Source organism: Sorex araneus, chromosome X, assembly GCF_027595985.1.
Source record: "Sorex araneus isolate mSorAra2 chromosome X, mSorAra2.pri, whole genome shotgun sequence".
Lineage (NCBI taxonomy): Eukaryota > Metazoa > Chordata > Mammalia > Eulipotyphla > Soricidae > Sorex > Sorex araneus.
The window spans coordinates 168,538,549-168,562,384 of record NC_073313.1 but is presented as its reverse complement, the minus strand read 5'-3'; the positions used below and the strand labels follow the sequence as shown (position 1 = coordinate 168,562,384).

General features: G+C 37.4%; 1 protein-coding gene across 3 annotated transcripts in view; it reads left to right on the top strand.

Annotated features, from left to right (window-relative positions):
* SPOPL (speckle type BTB/POZ protein like) overlaps positions 1-23,446 on the top strand; it is a 61,181-nt gene extending 37,735 nt beyond the window's left edge. For 2 of the 3 annotated variants that reach the window (XM_004613703.2, XM_055121865.1), the window contains 7 exons: positions 84-211; positions 11,341-11,518; positions 11,597-11,652; positions 16,109-16,231; positions 18,790-18,932; positions 19,020-19,073; positions 21,056-21,346. In XM_004613703.2, coding sequence (XP_004613760.2) covers positions 84-211; positions 11,341-11,518; positions 11,597-11,652; positions 16,109-16,231; positions 18,790-18,932; positions 19,020-19,073; positions 21,056-21,200 — 827 coding nt within the window. In that variant the 3' untranslated portion in view covers positions 21,201-21,346. Of the gene's footprint in view, positions 1-83; positions 212-11,340; positions 11,519-11,596; positions 11,653-16,108; positions 16,232-18,789; positions 18,933-19,019; positions 19,074-21,055 lie in introns of all 3 variants that reach the window. The other variant, XM_055121864.1, reaches the window with a different exon arrangement.
* The last annotated feature ends 390 nt before the right edge of the window (positions 23,447-23,836 follow it).

Sequence of the window (23,836 nt, the reverse complement as noted above, 5' to 3'; positions counted from 1 at the left end):
TTTGTGCATTTTATTTACTAGTTTACTATTATGATAAGTGTTTCTTGGATACCTATCTTATTTATACCCCTGTTTTCTACCAGAAAGCCAAAGAGCATATCGATTTGTACAAGGGAAGGACTGGGGCTTTAAAAAGTTTATACGGAGGGATTTTTTGCTTGATGAAGCTAATGGTCTTTTACCAGATGACAAGCTTACATTATTTTGTGAGGTGAGTACATTTCTTTGCTTTCAAATAACTCAACAGTTACTTTGGATATAGAGCAATAATACATGCAAAATTATTCTAATGATATTTGGCGAGTTTAAGCAAGTTACTATTACATAATTGATACTAAATAATTGATTAAAGCACTTAACAAAACTTTTACCAAAATATAAAATTGTCCTAGTAATCAATATTATACCCCAGATGGAACAATTTCTGGAATATCTTTCTTTATATACTACATGATTATTAAATACTTCCTTTTCGGAAGTTTGTGAATGTGCATAATTACAAAACCTTTAATATAACTTCTTTCTGAATAGTTTATCAGTACTTTCTGTCATATTTAAATGTATCATGTTTAATATTACTAATAGTTACTAATTCAGATCTCTTCCAGAGTAGTAGCAAAAATGCCTGGAAAAGATGTGAAATTCTTTGTTTATTCAGGCACTTGGATTTATTTAATCAAATGGATTCTGACTTCTTATCTGTTCATTTTCTATCTCAAAATTCTAAGCTATGCCCATGTCTATTAACAAACTATAGAGACTTGTATGCATGAATGTCATTTTTTGAAAGTTCATGTATGACTTCTGGTAATGAGAAACATTTACACGCTTGGTTTTAACTTGAGGTTTGGATTTGCCTCTGTCATTTTTACTATAATTTAATTTTATTCATACAATTTTTAAGGTTTATCTTTGGAATGTATTTAAATATTATATCACTAATAAAACTAATGGAAGGTATTCATCAGTAACATAGTTTGATTGAAATATTTAAGGTAGTTGATGATATTTATAAGAAAGATAGTTGAAATGATTAACTCCAATGGATTATTATAGGCAATGGATGGTTTAGAAGCATGTCAATTTCCTAATTATTTAGTTAGCATTAGTTTCTTTATAGGGTTAGTTACATTATTATAACTAAATAATTAGCTTCTCACCAACAACATAACTTGTCACTATGCTTTATTAAAAAACTAATTGAAAAATGTCCATGAAAAATGTCTAGTGAAAACTGTAAATTTAATCTTATTTTTTCCTTGACAAGTTCAGTTACCATGTGATTTATTTGTTATTAATACAGTTATTTGGTTAACAAAATGTATAATACAGTATCTTGAACATAGTTTTCATCATTGAACAAATGAAAAAATGCTAAATTTGTTGTCTGTTAATTGAGTAAGTAGTTTTCTGAATAAGGGCTATACTGTTTAAAAAGTTTTTGCATCCCTAATATATACTCTTAATCCGAATTTTAGCAGGTATAACTTAAATTTCTGTGTGTGAATTTTTAAAACTCTTATTATCCTTATAATTTAAACAACCATAAAGGATGTTTTATCTAGCAATAACAACAAAACAACTACAGCTCAGGTGTTTTCTAAATGAACTTTTAAAGAAACTATTGTTTTACAATTGAAACTTTTTTAGAGATGCTTTCTTCAGCATATTATATTGGAACCTAGATAGCTAATAAATTCAGAACAAAGGCTGTGAAAATAAGATTCATTTAACCTAATTTTTAAAGTATGCTATTTAGGGGCTGGTGCGATAGCACAGCGGGTAGGGCGTTTGTCTTGCATGCGGCCAATCCGGGTTCGATTCCCAGCATCTCACATGGTCCCCCGAGCACGCCAGGAGTTATCCCTGAGTGCAGAGCCAGGAGTTAACCCCTGTGCATCGCCGGGTGTGACCCCCCCCCAAAAAAAAAAGTATGCTATTTAATTTAAGCACACATGTGATCTCCTAAATATAGAATGCACCAAGACATATATTTTCAGAAGGCATTGATATTTACTTTTGGATATTAAAATATGTGCCTTTTTCATGATGTGTAGTTACTTATGCCCTGGGCACCATATTTACCAAAGAAGGGCCAAAATCCTTTAACATTCTTCATGCCCTGCACCATTTCTTCTATCCCGCTCATGGATGCCCTTCCTTCTACAGCATCTCTAGCACTGCTTGCAGAAGAGGAGGAAGCATTGCACTGCCCTTCCTAAAAGAACTGCCTCCTCCCCCTCCCCTGCAAGTTGTGCTGTAGACAGGTAAGACAGTGCTACCCTTTTTTTGTGCAAGAAGTAGCTTAATCTTGCAAATTCCATACTGTGAATCATGTAACCAGAGATAGAAATCTGTAGCAGTTTGGAAGCTCTATCCCTTCATTTCCAAGGTGGTGCAGATAACAGGAACTGAGGAATAACTTAAAACATAAAATCGGTTTTGATTAATAAATCTATTGAAATCCAATAGATTTTGAACAGTATCATTGTCTATAGATATAGACCATTCCACAAGGTACAGAAAAAAAATACATATATATATGTATATATACAGATGAACTAATGTATATAATTTTCATTTTTGCTGGGGGTGGGGGTGATATTGGGGCCACACCTAGCAGTGCTCAGGTCTTTCCTGCCTCTGCACTCACTAGTCATCCTTGGACGTGCTCAGAGAGACTGTATGTGATGCTGGAATTTGAACCAAGGTCATAGCCACCACATGCACACATACAAGAATTTTACCCCCTGTACCATCTTTCCAGCCCCTTACACTTTTTTAATAGATACTCATTTGCCCTATCCTATTTTTTTTATTGTGGAGATAATCCTTTTATGTTTGAAAGTACTTGTGGTAATTGGGACCTGTGAGATAATGCAGCAAGTAGAGTATTTGCATTACACATAGCAGATTCAGGTTTAATTCTCTGTACCTCAAGTGATCCCCCAGCACCACCAGGAGTGATCCCTGACCACTGAACTAGGATTTATCCCTGACTGACTACAGCCAGGTATACTCCCCCACCCCTCACATTTCAAAAAGAAGAATAATGAATAAAGTAGTTGTGATACTGGCTGGAAGTTGTGTTTTATTTTCACAGTAACCCTTCATGGCAAAATGAAAAGTTGGCAACTTTCTTTTTCTGATTTTTCCTTTTGTGGTACTAGCAATCAGATCCCAGGTCTCCTGCATTTGCTATAGAGTCATATATGGCCAGACAGCTTTCTTTTACCCAAATTTTTATTAAGAGTACATGTCTAAGAAGTTGAAAAGTCTAAGGCCTACTGTTTTTTGTTTCTGTTTGGTTTGGTTTGGTTTGGTTTGGTTTCGGAACCACACCTGATGGTGCACAATGGTTACTTCGGGCTTTGCTCAGTGCTCAGGGATGACAGGTATTAGTGCGAAAAGGACCATATGCAGTGTCAAGTATCACACCTGAGTTGGCTGCATGCAGTACAGGTGTCTTAACCCCTGTCCTATCCCACTGGCTCCAGGCTCACTATTTTGAAAAGATGATGTGAAAATGTGCCATTAAAAGTTTCTCACTTTGGAGCCAATATTGGGAGATGGTTCAATAGTGATCTTAGTGGCAAAATTGTTAGTATTCTGTACCTTTATAAATTTATAACTTTTAGAAGTCATTTTGAGAATTGACTTAGTTTTAAAAATTGGATATAGCAGTAACCCTAATTATTTTACATTGGAGGAGACTGAGATTTCCAAGGTAGTCATAGTTGATTAGAACCTGGACATGCTCATCTTTAGGTGAAATTGAGCAAAAATCAAATTTGGAAAAGAGCCGTCAAATGAGTTTGATAGACTTTGCTTTGCATCCGTTAGTTTTGAGCATTACATACTTTTTAAAATTTGAAAGAACAATCTAACCTCAGGGAAAAAAATTCAGCCTTTTTTCTGATGTTTCAGTCTAGGTTCCATTTTGTTAAAATTGCCTGTACTTGAGTATACGCTAGAGAAAAACCTACAATTTTACCAATTACTTAATTACAGGAATCAAGAAAATAGACATTAGAATTCATTGCGTTTTATTTTTAAATTATACCGTTAATTTATGTTTTATAAGTAGTCCCTAGAATGCTGTTTGGAATATTAAATGTTAATAAAGTCATAATTAAAACTTCAGGTTTCTGTGATAGTACTGTATAGATGTGCATATCAGTTACATAAAGCATTCTGATACACGATTGCAAATATGAAATGTCAGTATGTATTTCTGATGAGAATGGCATTTTTAAAATCTTCTAATACCATTTGATATTTTACTCAGATTTTTATATTTAGTACATCTTTGGGGTTAAGACAATAGTAAATAAAGCTTAAATACTTTTCTAAGTTATGTCATGAATTTTAATAGTTAAAATTCATAAGTAACATTAGCTTGCTCTTGCCAAATAACATCTGGCAATTCTCAGGTTCCTCCTGTCCATGTACTCAGGAATCATTCTTGACAGTACTCATGGGACTATATGGGGTGCCAGGGATCAAACCTGGTCATTGGTGTACATGGCAGTCACCTAACCCACTATCCTATCTCTCCAGCCCCATGCATACTTTTTATAAGTATTTAATCAAGTGTCTGCTGTTTTGCAATTTTAGAACCAATTCGTGATATAAACAGATACCTTATGGTTGGTTAAGAAATTGTATTCCTGTAGATACAAGGGCCAGGAGGATTGCCCTGTAAATGGAAGACTGCTTCATAATCAGTCGGGATGGGAGATGTGTGCCGAAAGTAGATAATGGACCAAACATGATGACCTCTCGGTGTCTGTGTTGCAAGTAGAGAGAGAGAGTATGGGGAACATTGTCTACCATGGAGGCAGGGGGAGGGTGGGAAATGGGGGGTATACTGGGGATATTGGTGGTGGGAAATGTGCACTGGTGGAGGGATGGGTGTTTGATCATTGTGTGATTGTAACCTAAACATAAAAGCTTGTAACTATCTCACGGTGATTCAATAAAATTAAAAATAATAATGATAATTGTATTCCTGACTAAATTGTCTTCCTAATTAAACATCGACTATTAACACCAGGATATATAAATTGGGTTTATATATCAGGGCAATGCACTAAGAGTTGGTGACAGTTTTTGATTTTATAGTTAGTAAATTTTTAGAGACAATTTGAATAAGATCAATACCTTGATTGGCTTTCCACCCCCCTTTTTTGGAGGGGATGGGAGGGTCACACCAGGTGATGCACGGGGTTTACTCCTGGCTCTGCACTCGGGAATTACCCTGGCAGTACTCAGGGGACCATATGTAATGCTGGGAATCGAACCTGGGTCAGCTTCAGCAAAGGCAAAGCCCTAAATGCTGTGCTACTGGTCCAGCCCCTGATGAGCATTTTCTTTTTAATTTTTATATTAAATTTTTTTTTCACTTGGAATTGGAGAGATAGTACATTGGGTCAGTTCCTGGCCTCCCATGTGGCCTGCCTGGGTTCTATTTTCAGCACCACATATGGTCCCCTTAGCCAAGTGTAATTCCTTTGTGCAGAGCCAGAAGTAAACCTGAGCATTGCAAGGTATGACCTCAAAAAGAAAACTTTTTTTTTCCATTTAAATTAACATTACATGGTTTTGATGTACAAAATTGTGGCAATTCACCACCGTTAAAGTGACCAATACCCTTTACTACTGTCCTCATGGGATTTTTATTATATGCACAAATGTGAACTATACATGAACTATAATTGCATTGAATTACTACTACTATGTTTTAATTTGTTTTTATCCTAAAATCTACGTAGTATAGAGTGCAAAAGTAATCTAGTATGTTTAGTTTCCTTTTCATCTGGTTAGCAGTATGATTTGATTAGGTACTTGAATTACTTTTTAACTTATATTGCTTTGAAAATTTTTTATTAAAAAATGTGTTGAATTAGAATATTTCTTAGGACAAGGGATTCTCAAGGTTTATAGTATACATTGAAAAAACCAAAATGTTCAATAAATATACCCTCAGGAAATAAATTTTTTAAAAAATACTCACTTATTAGCAGCAGTGTTTGCCGATGTGGCAGAAGCTAGGAAAAGTATTCACAGTGCTTGCCTGTCCTTCGCCAACTACAAGACCAAAATGATTGCCCTCTGACGTCCTGATGGATCTATCACATCTTCCAGAAGGGCAATGGAGAGGATTATTCACGACTTATACTTGGATCTCTTCAACAGCCACGTCCACCTGCCCACATACCAAATTCCAAAGGATGGATATGTCATTTCCAACATCCTCCCTTCCAAAATCGACATGCCATTTCATAGGTAAAGGGCACCCGGTCCAGATAAGGTCAGACCCAAACACCTGAAGAATCTGCTGCCAGTACTCATCAACACACTGGCTCAGTTCTTCACACGCTACCTGTCCGAATGAAAGGTTCCATCCCAATGGAAAACCAGCAGTACTATGCTGTTGTACAAGAAGGGAGACATCCACGACATAGGCATCTATCGCCCAATCTTCCTGTTGTCTGTCGTCTACAAGTTGTTCACTTGAGTCATCCCGAATAAAATAGGCAGAACACTAGATGAAGGACAACCATGTGAGCAAGCCGGGTTCCAAAAAGGATTCAGCACAATCGACCATATCCACACATTGATCAAGCTCATTGAAGTTTCTCGAGAGTTCAAGATGCCGCTCTGTCTAACGTTCATCGATTTAAAGAAGGCCTTTGATTCTGTTAAGACTGAAGCAGTCATTGAAGCCCTAGCCAAACAGGGCATTCAAACTCAGTACATCAAGATTCTCGGCGAATTGTATTACAGATTCACCACCAGGATCTCACCATTCTACAAGGAAGTAATCATTGACATAGAGAGGGGATCGCCTCTGCTCCTCAAGACTATGATCCCAGAGGTCTTCTAACCCATTTTGGCACCCAAAGCAGCTTCTTACAGAAATGCATCTAGACTGTGAGCTGTGCTACAACTCCGTGCCACCCGGGGATGGATTTTTCCTCTTCTCCCTGTTTTTCTGCGTGGAAAATGGCGACAGCGGCAACACCCACATGCTGAGAGCCACCTTCTAAGACTCCCAACCCAGAGTTATAAATTTTGCAGTTTTGTGGCTCATAGGCGATTATGGGAAGTGGGCCTTACCAGCACGCCCTAGGCCCAGATAAGATCAGGAACTGCTGAGCGCGAAACAGACCCTCTGCTCCTGAAGACTATGATCCCAGAAGTCTTCTAACCCATTTTGGCACCCAGAGTGGCTTCTTACAGAAATGCATCTAGACTGTGAACTGAGCTAAAATATAAGAAATCCAAAACCACACAGCCGCGACAGCTCATAGAGCTCATAGAGTCTTCATTCTCAGCAATGAAAAGAAATTATTAAATGATGCCTTTTCAGCAGGCATGTTTGTTGGGGGAAATTCCAAACAATAATAGTGAGTTCTCTATTGAAATATTGAATATATTCAAAGTATAGAGAGAATAAAGTGAAGATCATTAGCTACTTAGGTGGGGGTTGGGTGGGACGGGTGTATTTTGGAGTTCTTGGTGGTGGAACGTGTACACTGGTAAAGGGATGGGGGTTCAATCATTATGTGACTGAGACTTAAACCTGAAAGCTTTGTAATTTTTTCACGGTGATTCAATAAAATAAAAACTTTTAAAAAAAAGAGAGAGGGGTTTGGCATGGTGATACCATTTCACTGAAACTCTTCAGTGCAACCCTCCAGAACGTCTTGTGACAACTGGAATGGGAAGGAATGGGAGTGAAGATAGACGTCAGCAACTACACCACCTCCGCTTTGCTGATGACATCGTTCTAAGAACACCAAACATTAGCCAAACAGTACAAATGCTAGCTTACTTCGACCGCAGGTGTGGAAAGATCGGATTGCAGCTGAATCTCAGCAAAACAATGTTCATGATAAATGAACTAGTCCCTGATGTTCCCTTTGCTCTCATCACCAAATGCAGCAGCTATTTATACCTGGGTCGAGAACTCAGCATGAGGAACGACTTGACGCCAGAACTGCTCAGAAGAAAGAGCAGCGTGGAATGCCTTAAAGAGCATTGAAGTGGTTAAGAGGACGAAGAACCTCCAACTCCGGGCACATCTTTTTGACTCCACCGTTCTTCCTGCATTAACATACACCTCAGAGACCTGGACCCTACGCAAATAGGATGAGAATGCTATTTGGGTATCCCAAAGAGGAATCAAAAGAGCTATGCTTGGAGTATCATGTTTCACTCAAGTGAGAGAAGGAATCCGGAGTTCCAACCTCCATTGACAATCAAGAATCAGGGACCCTGTCTCCTTTGCCCTGGCATCACACTCAGATGGGCTAGACACGTAATGTGGTTTAGAGACGACCGCTGGACTAGCGATGTTACCGACTGGATTCCACGGGACATCTAAAGACTGTGTGGCCGCCCACCTACAAGATGGTCAGACTTCTTTGTCAAGACCCTGAATGAAGATTTCACTCATGTGGAATATAGAATAACAGAGTAGGAGACTAACACCCAAGAATAGTAGAAATAAGTACCAGGAGGCTGACTCCATGGCTTGGAGGCTGGTCTCACATTCTGGGGAGAGGGCAACTCAGAGACGGGATCACCAAGTACAGTGTGGTCGGAGGCCATGTGGGGGAAGGGTGATGCGGGCTGAATGTGGGCTAGAGACTGAACACAGTGACCACTCAACACCTTTATTGCGAACCACAACACCTAATTAGAGAGAGAGAACAAAAGGGAATACCTTGCCACAGTGGCGGGGCAGGGTGTGAGGAGATGGGATTGGAGAGGGTAGGAGGGATGCTGGGTTTACTGGTGGTGGTGAATGGGCACTGGTGAAGGGATGGGTTCTCGAACTTTGTATGAGGGAAACAAGAGCACATGATGATTAAATCTGTAACTGTACCCTCACGGTGATTCACTAAAAATAAAGAAAAAAAATTTTTTAAAAAAAGACCCTGAATGAACGGTTTGAGACTCTTCCTGTTCCTGGAGCGAGCAGATACCATTGGGCAACACTAACATGCGACAGGGACGAATGGAGACGTTATTGGCAACCCCTCAAGTAAATAGATCAATGGGATGACAAGTGATACAAGTGATACTTCTTAGAGTGTATCATATATCTGATATATATGAACTCATATATAACTTATACCTGTGGATGAATGAGGACTGTATCACTGTCATCCCTTTGTTCGTCGATTTACTCGAGCGGGCACCAGTAACATCTCTATTACACTCAGCCCTGAGATATTAGCAGCCTTTCCTTACTCGTCTTTCCCAACGATTGGAGGCTCTTTCAGGGTAAGGGGAATGAGACCTATCGTTACTGTTTTGGGCATATCGAATATGCCACGGATAGCTTTCCAGGCTCTGCTGTGCGGGCAGTATACTCTCTGTAGCTTGCCGGGCTCTTCGAGAGGTATGTATATATCTTTTACAGTATTTGAGATATGAATACGCTATGGGGAGCTTGCAAGGCTCTCCCATCGGGGCAGAAGACTCTTAATAGCTTGTCACATTCTCCAATAGGGAAAGCAAGGCTATTAGTTGTTTGATATTCTCCTTTTTTATTGACAATAAAATAGTTTTATTACATTTCTTACATAGTTTACCATATCTTGACGTAGCCTAATTCTTATTTTTTAATAGAAGCCAATATCTATCGATGCACAGTAAAATCATCTCAAAATTTAGCAATTTAAAAAATAGCTATTACAGTACTTTTTGTTTATCAAAAATGTTATTTTTTTAATTGTTTGGGTAACCTATTATAGTGTTGACGTTCATGACTCGATGTACAGTTATCAGAACACTTCACCTCTATAATACCCGTTAATACCCACCAATGGTCTTACATTACTTCTAGTCTGCCTGTTCATTACTTCCTATCCCCTCTCTGATTGATAATCTCAATCATAAAGTTTTGTAATCATAAACCAAGAATCTGTCATCATTCAGTACTGTATTTCCTTGTTTTGTTTCTCTGCATACTATAGATGAATGAGATCATCCAGTGTCTGCCCTTTTCCCTCTGTCTTATTTCAGTGATTTGGTACTACAGTTCTATCCAAATTCCAGCAAACTTCAGGATTTCATCTTGCTGCATAGCATTTTGTTTTTATATATGCCACAGCTGCTTTATCCATTCCTGTCCTTGGACATTGGGGTTGTTTCCATATGCTAGCAATTGTACTAAGTGTTGCAATGGATATGAGAATGCATATATCCTTCAAGTTAATATTTTTCTGTTTTGTGGGTAGGTGAAAGAAGTAGGATTGCTGTGTAATATGGAAGTACTCATACTGTTTTCCTGGTACCTGACAAGATTCACCAATAGTGAATGACGGTTCTTTTTTCACCACATCCCTAACAATGCTAGTTGTTTCCAGTTTTTCTGATACATGCCATTCTCACTCACTGAGATGATACCTCCTTGTCATTCTTATTTGACTCTGATAAGTGACAATAAACACTGTTTTCATAAGCCCGTTGACCATCAGTCTGTCTTCTTGGGGAAGTGTCTAGTCATCTCATTTCCCCCCATATTTTTATGGGATTACTGGTATTTTTGTCGTTGAATTTTGTGAGTGCTCTGTATATTTTATGTGTGTGTATATACATATATATGTATGTGTATAATAGCCTTTAGTATTTAATGCATATTTAAATCAATTTTACTGCAATTGGAACATGCATTAAATACTTTGAAAATACTTCCAAATTACGTATTATAGTCTATAGGTTTGTTACATTTTAGTGCTATAAAAAGTAATTATGAGGTGCCGAGCAATAGTACAGAAGGTAGGGTGGTTGCCTTGCATGGAACCAACCCCAATTTAATCCCCTGGATCCATATGGTGCCCCAGGCACCACCAGGAGTAACTTCTAAGTAAGGAGCCAGAAGTAACCCCTGAGCATCTCTAGATATGACCCCCAAAAGAACAAATAAAAAAGTCATTATGAGATTGATGATCTGTTAATTGTGTATACTAAACTTGAAATGTTAAGCCTGAAGTGTGAGAAAATAAAAATTAAATAGATTTTGACTTCTTTATTTGACATGTTGTGACTTTTCTCTTGAGATACAGTTTTCACAGTTACTTTAATAACCAACCATTCCAACTAATCCTTACTCCACTTAATTTACATAAACTATTACTTGAAATTGATCTTGTTTCTAATTTTCCTATATCCTTTACTTCATATCCTTCCAGTCAGTTCCCAGTCATTAGCAATGAGTATATTGGATTATAAAAAGGATTGAGTAAAGAATATAAAAATAGGCTTAGTAACTATTTATATTAATTTGCAAAAATGTTTTTCTTGGTGTTCCCTGTTTATTAGGTGAGTGTGGTCCAAGATTCAGTAAATATATCAGGACATACTAGTACAAATACTTTGAAGGTGCCTGATTGTCGACTAGCAGAAGATTTAGGTAATCTCTGGGAAAACACAAGATTTACAGATTGCAGATTTTTTGTGAAAGGACAAGAATTTAAAGCCCATAAATCTGTACTTGCAGGTACTTTCTTCTTTTGGATGATATAATACAGTCTTTCAAAACATATACACTAAATAATGGTTGTTAATCTTGTTACAGCTCGATCACCAGTTTTTAATGCAATGTTTGAACATGAGATGGAAGAAAGCAAAAAGGTAAATATAATTTAAAGTCTAGTATCTAATTTAAAGTCTAGTATCTAATTTATGCAGGTGTAGAATATTAGAATGCTTATTTTTAAAATGACAATGTACTTTGTTATGCTGTGATTTTAATAAAGAATTGTATAATTGTACAATGTAATGATTATATAATAATAAGGAAAAACCATGTTTTATGATAAGTGAAATTTGATGTTTGTGAATATTCTAAATATTTTTATACTTATTTAGTGACTGAAAGGTAATTCTAATCTAAAAGCATAGTCATCAGAAACTGATTTTTTTTTTTTGGTATTTTGGGCCATTCCTTTCGGTCCTTGGGGCCACTCCTGGCTCTCAACTCTGGAATTACTCCTGGTGGTCCTCGGAAACATATGGGGAGCACAGATTGAACCCAGGTCTGTCACATGCAAGGCAAGCACCTTACCTGCTTATCTATCTAACCCAGAAGAACTATTTTGTCCCCTGGTTATTTGGGAAGTATCTGGTTTTGTGTGTATGTTTCTTGCACATATGTAAATTATATAGATTTTTTTTTTTTAATCCCCTCTGCCTTACGGGGCATTTTAGGAATGAGCTCTGTCACAGTGTTACAAGAAAGGACCAGCGGCCTTTATCCACTCAGCAATATTTTGCCACATTGTTTGGGTCTGATAGGTGGTGAGGTGGACCACCAGTGCCACTCTTCGATTGTGGGGACAAGTGCTTTGCCAGTGACTTACATGAGGCCCTATAAGGAAAAGGCTTACTCCATACTGTTGAACTATCTCCCTATCCCTCACTTCTAGACATTTTGAATCGATTTTGGAATTTGTTTTTCAGAATAAATGTAATGCCTGTATTCTATTCATCACTAAAACAAAAAGGTAGTTTTTTTAAGTACATAAGTTACATTAGTTTTATTATGCATTAACTACAATCAAGATACTACTTACTTGGTTTTTCCATGTTTTTCTTTTACCTGCCATCTTGAAATGTTGTCTGATAAGATCAAAAGTTTTACATTATATTACAAATGAATGCATTACAAATGCATTACAAATGAATCTTACTGCTTTAATTGGACTACTCCAGAATTTATGTGGTTCAGTTGCTTTAAAAAACTCATCTGCCAGGGGGGTGACCCGTCCCTAAGTAAGGGGGGTGGTCAGTCCCGGGCCATGGGGCAGACGGAGGAGGAAAATGGCCAAACCGGTTGCAAGATCAGTTGTCGTTTATTTCATGCTCTCTCTCTGCTTCTCTCCCAACTCTGGATCTCTCTCTGGATCTCGCCCTCTCCCCCTAACCCACTCTTCCAGCCTAGTTAAATCCCCCCAGCATGAGGGGGGTTGGGGCTTACACATAGGTGTGGTCACAATTAATAGGGGTAAAGTTCTTTCCCTCAGGGGATGCTGCTTCTAGGACAGATTCTCTTTCACCCAGGATGACCCATCCAAGGGCAAATCCCAGACTGTGCTTCTCCTCTCCTCCTCCAGCAAACATATAAGCATTCATAATATTAATCATTTTGTATGGTCACAATAAGATGCATTAAGCTTATAGAATTGCTCTTCTGGGGCCATCTCGATCTCAGACTACAGTGCTCAGGCCAGATTAGTCTCTCCTATCCCTAGCAGGGTCTTAGTCTTGTCGTTACTTTTGGATCATGACAGCATTTGTCCATGATCAAGCTCTTAACTTATAGTTAAGAATAAGGCACTTTGGCCAGGCCCATCTCGATACCAGGGTAGCACATAACTCACTGCTTGCCCTGGGTCCATCCCGTCCCTCGTTGGGACCTTGCCTTTAGGGCGTTAGGAACTGAGGGCAACTGAGGCTTAAGTTGAGAAAGCAGATATCGGAGAATGAATCATATTCAAAGCCAATTAAATCCCAAGTTACAAAAGCAAAAGATTGTCTTCTTGTGTCTATACAAAAGGGACATTGCTTTAAAGTAAGCTATTCAAAAGACACAAGGAGAGGAGAAAGGCAATATTAACTCACAATATAAGTTCAGTGTCCTAGAAAGCTCTGACCTTACAAATTAACAGTTTCATTAGGGGGAAAAGGTGATTAACTGGCTGGGGAAGAGAACATAAAGAAGTAGTTACAGATAAACAAAGAAATGGGAGTGACTCAGGAGCACCTTGATGGGTGTGACCAGGATAAACCTAAGCTCCTTGTGGCAAGGGGGGAAAGGACAAAGTAATGTCATCCTATATCATCCCTTATGAACTTTAGGCTACAGTAAAATAACTGTTCCCCCCCCCCTTTTTTGTTTGTTTGCTTTTTGGGTCACACCCGACGATGCACAGGGGTTACTTCTGACTCTGCACTCAGGAATTACCCCTGGCAGTGCTCAGGGGACCATATGGGATGCTGGGAATCGAACCCAGTTGGCAAGGCAAATTCCCTACTTGCTGTGCTATCGCTCCAGCCTCTGTTTTCCCCCTTTTTTATTTGTTGGTTAGTGCAGATATTGAAATGAGTATTCTAATCAGTTGTAAGACATCAGTGATACCAGATGCTATTTTACAGCAAAAGTTAAGTATTATTTGGTACTAGGTATTTATTAAAAGTTAAAAGTTTTTTAAAAGTTCAGTATTGTTGGTACTAGATATTTATTGATCTCAAGAGAGAAACCAAATACAGAGTTAAAGGAGTGACAAATCAAGTATCAATTTCTGGACTTGAGTATTTCTCAAGCAAAGAGATGAGATCCCAGAATAATATATAAATGTACCAGATTTTACAAAAGAATTTAAATAGTAGGCCCTAGTGTTAAACATACATGCCCAGGCATACTTGTAATTAAACATGAGACTAGAACTGTTAGTTATAGACCTTAGATATTTAATTAGGTATCAAACTATGACCCAGGAAGTTAAGCAACAAAAAAACCTTAATAGCTATCTGTCACTAAGATTAGTGTCAAAAACTGAACGTTTTTCTCTGGACATGCAGGGTATTTTAGTTTGCTTTTGTTTTTTTTGTTTTTTTTTTTTTTTTTTTTGCTTTGTTTCTTTTTTAATAGATGTATTGTTTAGGGTTAATATGCTGCATTCCAATTTTTCCTATACTATTTTTTTTTTAATTTTTATTAAATCACCATGTGGAAAGTTACAAAGTTCTCAGGTTTATATGTCAGTTATACAATATTCAAACACCCATCCCTTCACCAGTGCCCAAATTCCACCACCAGAAACCCCAGTTTACCCCACGCCCCCACCCCCTACCCCCTACTGTATAACTAATGAATTTCACTTCATTTTTTCTTTACCTTGATTACATTCCATAATTCAACACAAAACTCACTATAGTTGACATAACTCTCTCTCTCTCTTTTTTTTCTCTTTTTCCTTTTCCATTTTTTTTTTTTTTTTAATTTTTCCCCCTCATCCCCCTTCCTGCGCCTCATAGTATGGTGTACTCCACGCCACGTTGGCCAGCGTGGGGCTTTTGCTTAGCTCATAGTCCAGAGGTGGCTGTTACATTAAGAACCTTCAATATTTCAACAAAAACTTACTGTTATTATTTGGAGTTTCCCCCCCAAGTCTGACCTGTTCAAATGGAACCCTTTCACATTGATGACAATTATAAATGTTAAGTCACGCGGACGCTGCCGCGTCCGCGCGGTTTTGGATTTCTGGGAAAATTCTGCCAGAAATTACATATTTCCTCCATTAGCCGGTGTGGGGCAAAGGCTTAATTCAGTCTCCATACATGGGTGCAGGCACTTGCTGGAACCCCAATTCCTAAAGCTGTCTCTGGTTCCCGCTTGTTCCACATCCACCGGCTCTGCAGGGGCATGGGCGCCCGGGCCGAAAACCCGGCCGGCCGGAGCCGAGCACGGGCCCGACTAGGGCTGGCTCTGTATCCCGCGGCTGTTTCAAGTTCAAAGCACACATTTTTTTTTTTTTTTTCCGCGCCACCAAGTTCGTACCTTCTCAACGGACCCACAAAATGTCGGACACCACGCCTTCTCCCGGAGGGGAGAGAGACCAAGAAGGAAGGTTCTTTCCTCCGTTAGCCGGCGTGGGGCAAAGGCTTAATTCACAGTCTCCATACATGGGTGCAGGCACTTGCTGGAACCCCAATTCCTAAAGCTGTCTCTGGTTCCCGCTTGTTCCACATCCACCGGCTCTGCAGGGGCATGGGCGCCCGGGCCGAAAACCCGGCCGGCCGGAGCCGATCACGGGCCCGACTAGCTTAGTTTGCTTTTGTTTGACTCCTTTTGAGAATTGTGATTTACATTTCTAAATGATTAATTTCTTGACCAGGTATACTTCTTAGACCCGTGTGCTTCACTTGCTTTTTAACAGAGATTTAATTACCTCGGTTTTGAAAAGTTTAATATGTGTTTGAGAAATATAATATATGAGATGCAATTACTGCAAAGTTTATTAGGTTTAATATTACATGAGTGGTTTGTGTGTGTTTCATAACTTTTTGATACTGTTTTCAATAACAGAATCGAGTGGAAATAAATGACATAGACCCTGAGGTTTTTAAAGAAATGATGAGATTTATTTATACAGGAAAAGCACCAAACCTTGATAGAATGGCTGACAGCTTGTTGGCAGCTGCAGACAAAGTAAGTAACTAGATCTTAAAGAACTGAAAATGTCCTTAAGGTTGATAACACTTAGAGAGCTGTGTTCAGATGAAGGCCCCAAATAACTTGAAATATTGAATTAATACTGTTTGTAACTTGCTGTTGAGAACATTATAAATGTAGCACTATAGCACTGTCATCCCGTTGTTGTTCGTCGATTTGCTCGAGCAGGCACCAGTAACATCTCCATTGTGAGATTTGTTGTTACTGTTTTTGGCATATCAAATATGCCACGGGTAGCTTCCAGGCTTTGCTGTGCGGATGGGATACTCTTGGTAGCTTGCTGGGCTCTCCGAGAGGGATGGAGGAATTGAACCTGGGTCTGCCACATGCAAGGCAAATGCCCTACCCCCTGTGCTAGTAGGATAATACAGAAAAGAATTTTTTTAATGACTGAGATATAAATGTTTATTAAGCCAGTGAGAATTTATGGACCTGCATGCATTTCATGGGAACTTAACATCTAAGTTAGTGCTGAATATATTCTTTCATAAGAACATATACATGTAATACCTTACAGTTCTCAGATATTCTTGCATATGCATACATCTTTCATAAAAAAGGAGCAAATTAAATAGGTTCTCTGCATTCATGTATTTATTTTTTAATATAACAGCATATAGGAGAATAAAAACCATTTTATTATCATTTTTAGAGTGATCATTATCTGAGAATCTAGGAGAACAATGCAAATTAATAGAATGTTTGCACTAATGATTCTTTTTTTTTTTTTTGCGTTTTTGGGTCACACCCAGCAATGCTCAGGGGTTACTCCTGGCTTTGCACTCAGGAATTACTCCTGGCAGTGCTTGGGGGACCATATGGGATGCCGGGGATCTGTGCTATCGCTCCGGCCCCTTGCACTAATGATTCTAAGTACTGAAAGTATAGTAGTCTAAGCACTTGGATATTTTCTCAAATTATTGAAGTCCAGGCCACTTTCATACTCATTTATTATGTTTGCCATATATGTATATACATATTTATATTTATTGTATGATTATAATATATAAAGTAGTCTATGAAAGCAAATAAAATAGGAATTTTACATGTGCTCCACAATCCTGTGAGTCCTTTTAATATGTTTTTCTGTGCACAAAACATGCCCATATAATGATTTGTATTTGAAAGTTTATAGGAACACATTTTCACCCAAATTTTCTTCAGCAAATGGATAAACAGTTGTACTATGTTTATAAATTGTAGAATACTACCAGCAGTAAAAAGTTTTGAATTGTTGATAAATAAGCAGTGACAAGTTTCCAGTAGCTAGGCAGTCACACCCAGAAACTGCCCCCCTACCCCCACCCCACCGCGTAATCCCATCAATGGCCAACATCCAGATACTATTAAAACCAAGCTCCCAGAAGAAAATGACACAGAGTCTCTTGCCCCCATGCCTGGCAGTTTTAACCAGGGTCCCTCGGAGGGAGTGGGTTGAGTTTCCCTCCCCATTCTGAGCAGAGCCCCAGTAGTTGAAGACCCCAGAACCCAGCCACAGCCATGCTCAAAGACACTCTCCACACGTTCGGATGAGCCTCATGCATGAAGGAACTGGTAGAGGAACCCAGGTGTGCGGGACCTGGGGCCGAGATCTCCAAGGCTCCTCGGATCAGGAGATCAGGACTGAGCCTCTTTCACCCAAATTCCCCATTTTCCAGTAGCTAGGCAGTCACACCCCCAGTAACTGACCCGGCGCCATTGTAATCCCATCAAGGGCCAACATCCAGAGACTATAAAAGCAAGCTCCCGGAATCTCGAGGCCACATCTCGGCCTATCATCTAACATCTGATAGCTTAGATCTCCCTCTTAGAGAACATGGCAAGTTACCGAGAGTTTACTGCCCACACAGGGGAGAGCCTGGCAAGCTCCCCGTGGCTTGTTCTTATGCCACATACAGTAACAATGATGGGTCTCATTCCCCTGACCCTGAAGAGCCTCTAATGTGGCACCGTTGGGAAGGACAAGTAAAGAGAGGCTTCTAAAATCTCAGGGCTAGGATGAATGGAGACATTACTGGGCCTGCTCGAGCAAATCGATGATCAACAGGATGACAGTGATACAGTGATACAGAAGAAGCAAGCAAAATTAGTATAAATTGTATGATCCCTTTTATAAATGATTTCAGAAAATATAAACTATAGTCATAAAATTCATGTCAGAGATACATGGGATAGTAGGAATCTTAGAGATGTTGGATATATTTGCTTCCTTTGATTGGATGGTGGTTATATTGTAGTATAAACTTTTTAAAGTATAAAAGCCTTAACTGTGTGAAGTATTTTGTATGTCAGCTATATTTTGTAAAGCTGCTAAAGATATTATAATCTCTCATTTTTCTCTCTCTGTCTGTGTCTCCGTCTCTCTCTCCTCACATGCGCACATAAATAAACTTTAATGATACTTTTAAAGTACCCTCATTGAAAAGTAAAGTAAATAAGTGCTTTAATTTCATTTTATTAGTTATAAGTAGCATATTTTTAAAACTTGATAGTTCAAGTAAGTGTTTAATGGTTATTTTTTTCCTCTTGGATAGTATGCACTGGAACGGCTGAAGGTCATGTGTGAAGAAGCTTTGTGTAGTAACCTCTCAGTAGAAAATGTTGCTGATACCCTTGTCCTTGCAGATTTGCACAGTGCAGAACAATTAAAAGCACAAGCCATAGACTTTATTAATAGGTAAACCATATTTGTATTTAATGGGCATGATACCATTACCATTTTTTTTACTATACTTTTTAAAAACTATTTAAATCTTTCATGTAGGTGCAGTGTACTTCGACAGCTTGGGTGTAAAGATGGAAAAAATTGGAATAGCAAGTAAGATGAAATTATTTGTATATTATTTTTATCTATAATAAGTATGAGTCTACATATTTATATTGAGTTACTTAAAATTATAATTGGATTATAATTGAACTTCTTAGTGGATTCCTGAGCCTGTGTGCCCTGTGCAAATCAGCTTCTAATGTGAACTAGAATTTCTAATGTAAATCAGCTTCTAATACATTCATTTTAAGTATAGTACTTTCTTAGTATATCATTGAGTTCAGGCACTTCAGTCACTGCTAGAGACTCTGATGCTGGTTTTCTTTCCCTGGTAAAACCGTAAGGAGTGGGGTAGGGGTTATATCTTTTTGAGCCTGAATCTTCTGATGAGAACTATTAGAATTAATTGCCTTTTTTATTTTTAAACTCAGAGAGACTTTTTAAAATCTTTTTAGTTATTTGAATTAAAAATAACTACAATCAGCTGAAGAATATTTGAATAGTTAATAAAAAAGTTAATAAATATAGAGTGAAATTAGGCTAGATTGGTAACAGTGGGACCAGAGCTAAGCAAGGATAAAATGTATTGATGACACTAATATTTCGATATTATTTGAATAATGAATGGGCAAGCACAAGGGAAAAAAGGACAGGAGGCATTGGGTGGATTAAGCAATAGTATTGCTTGAGAATTATTATTAAAGTCATAATTATACTCAATGAGAGCATATTCAATAAAAATATAATATACCGTATACACTTCAATATCAGTATGTAAAATAACAAGACATGGAAAATGGGAGGTGGATAGTTAGAAGAAGCAAGTAGTTAACTTTCCAATTTTTAATTTTTTTGTTTGTTTGCATGTCCTAGCTGGCTACGCTCAGGGCTCACTGTTGGTTCTATGTTCCTGGCAGGACTTTGGGGACCTATGGGGGCTAAGGATTTAACCCAGGAGGGCCCCACGTGCAAGACAAATGCCTTGCCCCCTATACATATACTGCTCCAATCCCAATTTTTCACATTTTCTAAAGAACCTTGATACGGTCACTGGGGAAACAATAGAATAGGACTTGATACTATTCATGCTATTAAGATAACATTGAAGTTTGAAAGCAAGCTAGGAGTCTAGAAGACAACTTGTAAGACTTGTAGCATTTCAAATGTGAGCTGATATAGACTTTTAACTAGGACTTCAGGATAAGAGATAGAGTTTAACTTTTTAGATTTCTGACTTGAGTCACGGGTGGTGGTAGATGCATTGACTGGTTGGAAATAATTGTTTTCTGTCATTGTCATCCCGTTGCTAATCGATTTGCTCGAGTGGGCACCAGTAACTTCTCCATTGTGAAATTTGTTGTTACTGTATTTGGCAAATTGGATACGCCAAATATCGGTATATCGGTACCTGGCATATCGGTAGCTTGCCAGACTCTGCCATGTGGGCGAGATACTCTTGGTAGCTTGCCAGGCTCTCCCAGAAGAATCAAACCCAGGTTGGCTGCATGCAAGGCAAATGCCCTACTGCTGTGTAAGGGAAGAATAATTTTTGGACTTGGGAAGAAGTTACCAGAATTTATGATGCTGAGGCACCAAGTAAAGAAAACAGATGATTGGGAACAATCCTTGTGGGAAGGTCTATAATTAGCCTAGTTAAAATTTTGATGAATGAATGAGATAGGGTTAATAAAGAATGTTAAGAGAGAAAACTGCAGGACAAATTTGGGATTTCTAGAGAAAGCCTGTTTATAAAGAGTAAAGGAGCTTGAGAGAACAGGTGTAATGATAATGAGAATAAAACTGTGGAAGCAGACATTGCATGTTTTAGAAGGTTAAGCCTTCTAGAAAAGTTTAATGGTTTTATTTGCAATAGAAAATACCAGTAACGTAGAGATGATCAGTTTTAGTGATTACTAATGGTTTGAATTCATTCTCAGACGCAATATTTGAAACATTTTAAAATCTATAAATTAAAAAATGCATTCTGAAATGCAGTAATTGAAGTGCTTTAATAAATTAATTTTATTTTTCAGCCAAGCAACAGACATAATGGAAACATCAGGGTGGAAGTCTATGATACAGTCTCACCCTCATTTAGTAGCAGAAGCCTTCCGAGCACTTGCATCTGCACAGTGTCCACAGTTTGGCATTCCACGCAAACGGCTAAAACAGTCTTGAAATCTTCCATGAACGATAGAAAAGTGGAACTGACTTTAACTCCTCCAGATCCAGAGGATTCTAGTACACAAACCATAAGCAAGAGTTGTTTTTTTGTCTTGTTCAGAGCAGAAGCTGAAAAGGCACTTGGCATTTCAGGTGGATAATTTATGGTTTATTCTTCAGCTTTAAATTAGACGATTATACTAACTCACTTCAAAGCCTTAAATTATCTTCAGTGACTTCTCTTGTTCATATAATACTTCAATTTTTTTATTTCTTTTGTGTGTGTGTGCCTTGTCATTTTGACCAAGGCTACATTTTATATACAGGATTGCACTAGCTCTGTAATGCAGTAATATTGATAACTGAAGATATTGTTTCAGAAAGGTCTTCCATAAGTTTGAGAAAAGCAAAGTGAGTTTTATAGGATTTGTCCTATCTCAAAGTTTAAAACTAGGTTCTCCTTAAAAGCACTTACGTTGGAGATTACTGGTAAAGTCTCCAGTCTAAGTTCTGTCAGTACAAGAGAGCCTCTTTAACTTGAAGGAAAATTGCAGCAATACAATGCTTCAATTTCAATTTATTACTCATTTCAGAGGGCAAATACGCAATGAGAAGCCAAATTTTTAGTAAAATTCATGATATTTGTATGTCCAATTAACTAAAAGTATAACAAACTTTTGCTTGTGTTTCATTGTGGGTTTATCCAAGTTTATGATGATTGAGAACAGATTGAGGTTAAAATTTCATAAGAAGGCATGTTTGTGCCAAACTAATTTTTTAATTTATAATGAACTGCTTATATGAAGAATTCTATACATGTTAGAAGTAAGGATGACCAAATATAAATTTAATAAGAGGGCCAATTAAAGATAAATATGCACTTTTAATGTTTGACTTTTGTATGCTGAATGGTACATATATTTTTTCTCCTTGAGGGAATTAATAAGGTATAATTAATTGTGTCTTAACTTTTGAAAGAATTTTTTTAAGACAAAGGAGGCAACTGGGGTTGTTTGTGATAATAGGTAAGAAGGATTTAATTGGTTTGAATTTCAGATTTTCAATATCAAACTTTGGAGAAGATATCTGAACATTAAATAAATCCTGTACAGTTTACACTCCTAAGTACAGTGAACTCATCTATATGTAAAGGAGAGAATGTGTTTTCTTAGTCAGAAACATGTTAGGCTATACTCTATTACTATTTATAGAGAAAGAATTTTTTGTTGCTTTGTTTTGCTTTGCCCTTTACCCTTCTTTCTTTCTCAGTTTACCTTACTAACATTGTGTATGATAATTGAAATTCTGCATAATGTGATCAGGATAAACTATAGACTATTTTTTATGGCCAGTTCTTTATTACAAAGGAATTTTAGCTTCAAACACATACACATATTAAATGTTTGGTAACTATTCAGACCTGATATTTGATTCATTGTTCAGAAGAAATGGGAGTTATCAGTTATCAAGTCACTGCAGCTGATTTTCTGTAATAGCCTCAGTATACTTCTTAGGCAAGATTTGTGTATTTGATCACAAGGAGAAGTATGTCTTTGAGGAAAAAAAATGCATATGTGTATATATGTGTGTATATATACATGTATGTATATATTTGAAGATGTAATTTTATTCTCCAGATAAAATGTTGTATTAATTTATTGTTTTGAGTATACAACAAAAGGAGAAAAAACTGAGCTCGAGATTTTAAAATAGATTTTTATTTTTACTATCTCTTTGCTACATATTCACCAAAGCAATCCTAATATAGCAGGAGTGATTTGTATTTGCATTGAAAGGACTGGAAATAATTGTAACCTATAAAAATAGAGTATGAGAAGATATTTTCAGATACCTTCATTTCTTTCTGAATAATTTTTAAATTGGAAGAACCTCTTAGGGATAAGCGCAAAATTACATGAGTGAAATCTGTTTCACATAAGAGTATTTAAAGGAACAAAGCTCACTTTATCACCATAAGCTTTAACCTATTTAATTTTACAGTGTACAATTTTAGACATCCACACATAAATACATACTAAGATTTTAATTTAAGATGTTACCAGAATCCTACAAAAAAGAAGAGAAAAAAGGCAATCTTTCTCAGGTTATAGAATTTTGTTGTCACATATCAAAAAATTGCTGTTATATTCATTATTAGATGTACACAGGTATATTGTAAATTCATTGCTTGACTGTACATTTCTAACTATAGCAGCTTCATTAATTACACCATATAATAAAAACTTCAGCATCCCATTGCATACTTTATTGTTTATTTCAGATCTCTCAAAGATTTTGTTTCTTAACTCATTTTATGCCAAAAAAATGTCAAACACTGTGTTATTAGAGTAGGAACATTTATAGAAATGTCCACTTTTCCAGATAACGTAATGCCTAACAATCATATTAAATGTTTTTGGTTTTGTTATTGGAAATAAACTGTGATAAACAACAGTATATTATGACATGAATATTCTAAGTAGCCTGTTCTTTTTTCCCTTCTTTTCCTCTTTTTCAAACTATACACTTTTTCAATAGTGATGGATCTCTATTCAAAGTTATCTTGCCTTTTGAACTATGAACAAGCATGCTTGTTTTCCTTCTCACCAAAACAGAACTCTTCCTTGGAAAAGTAGTGACTGGTTTAAAAT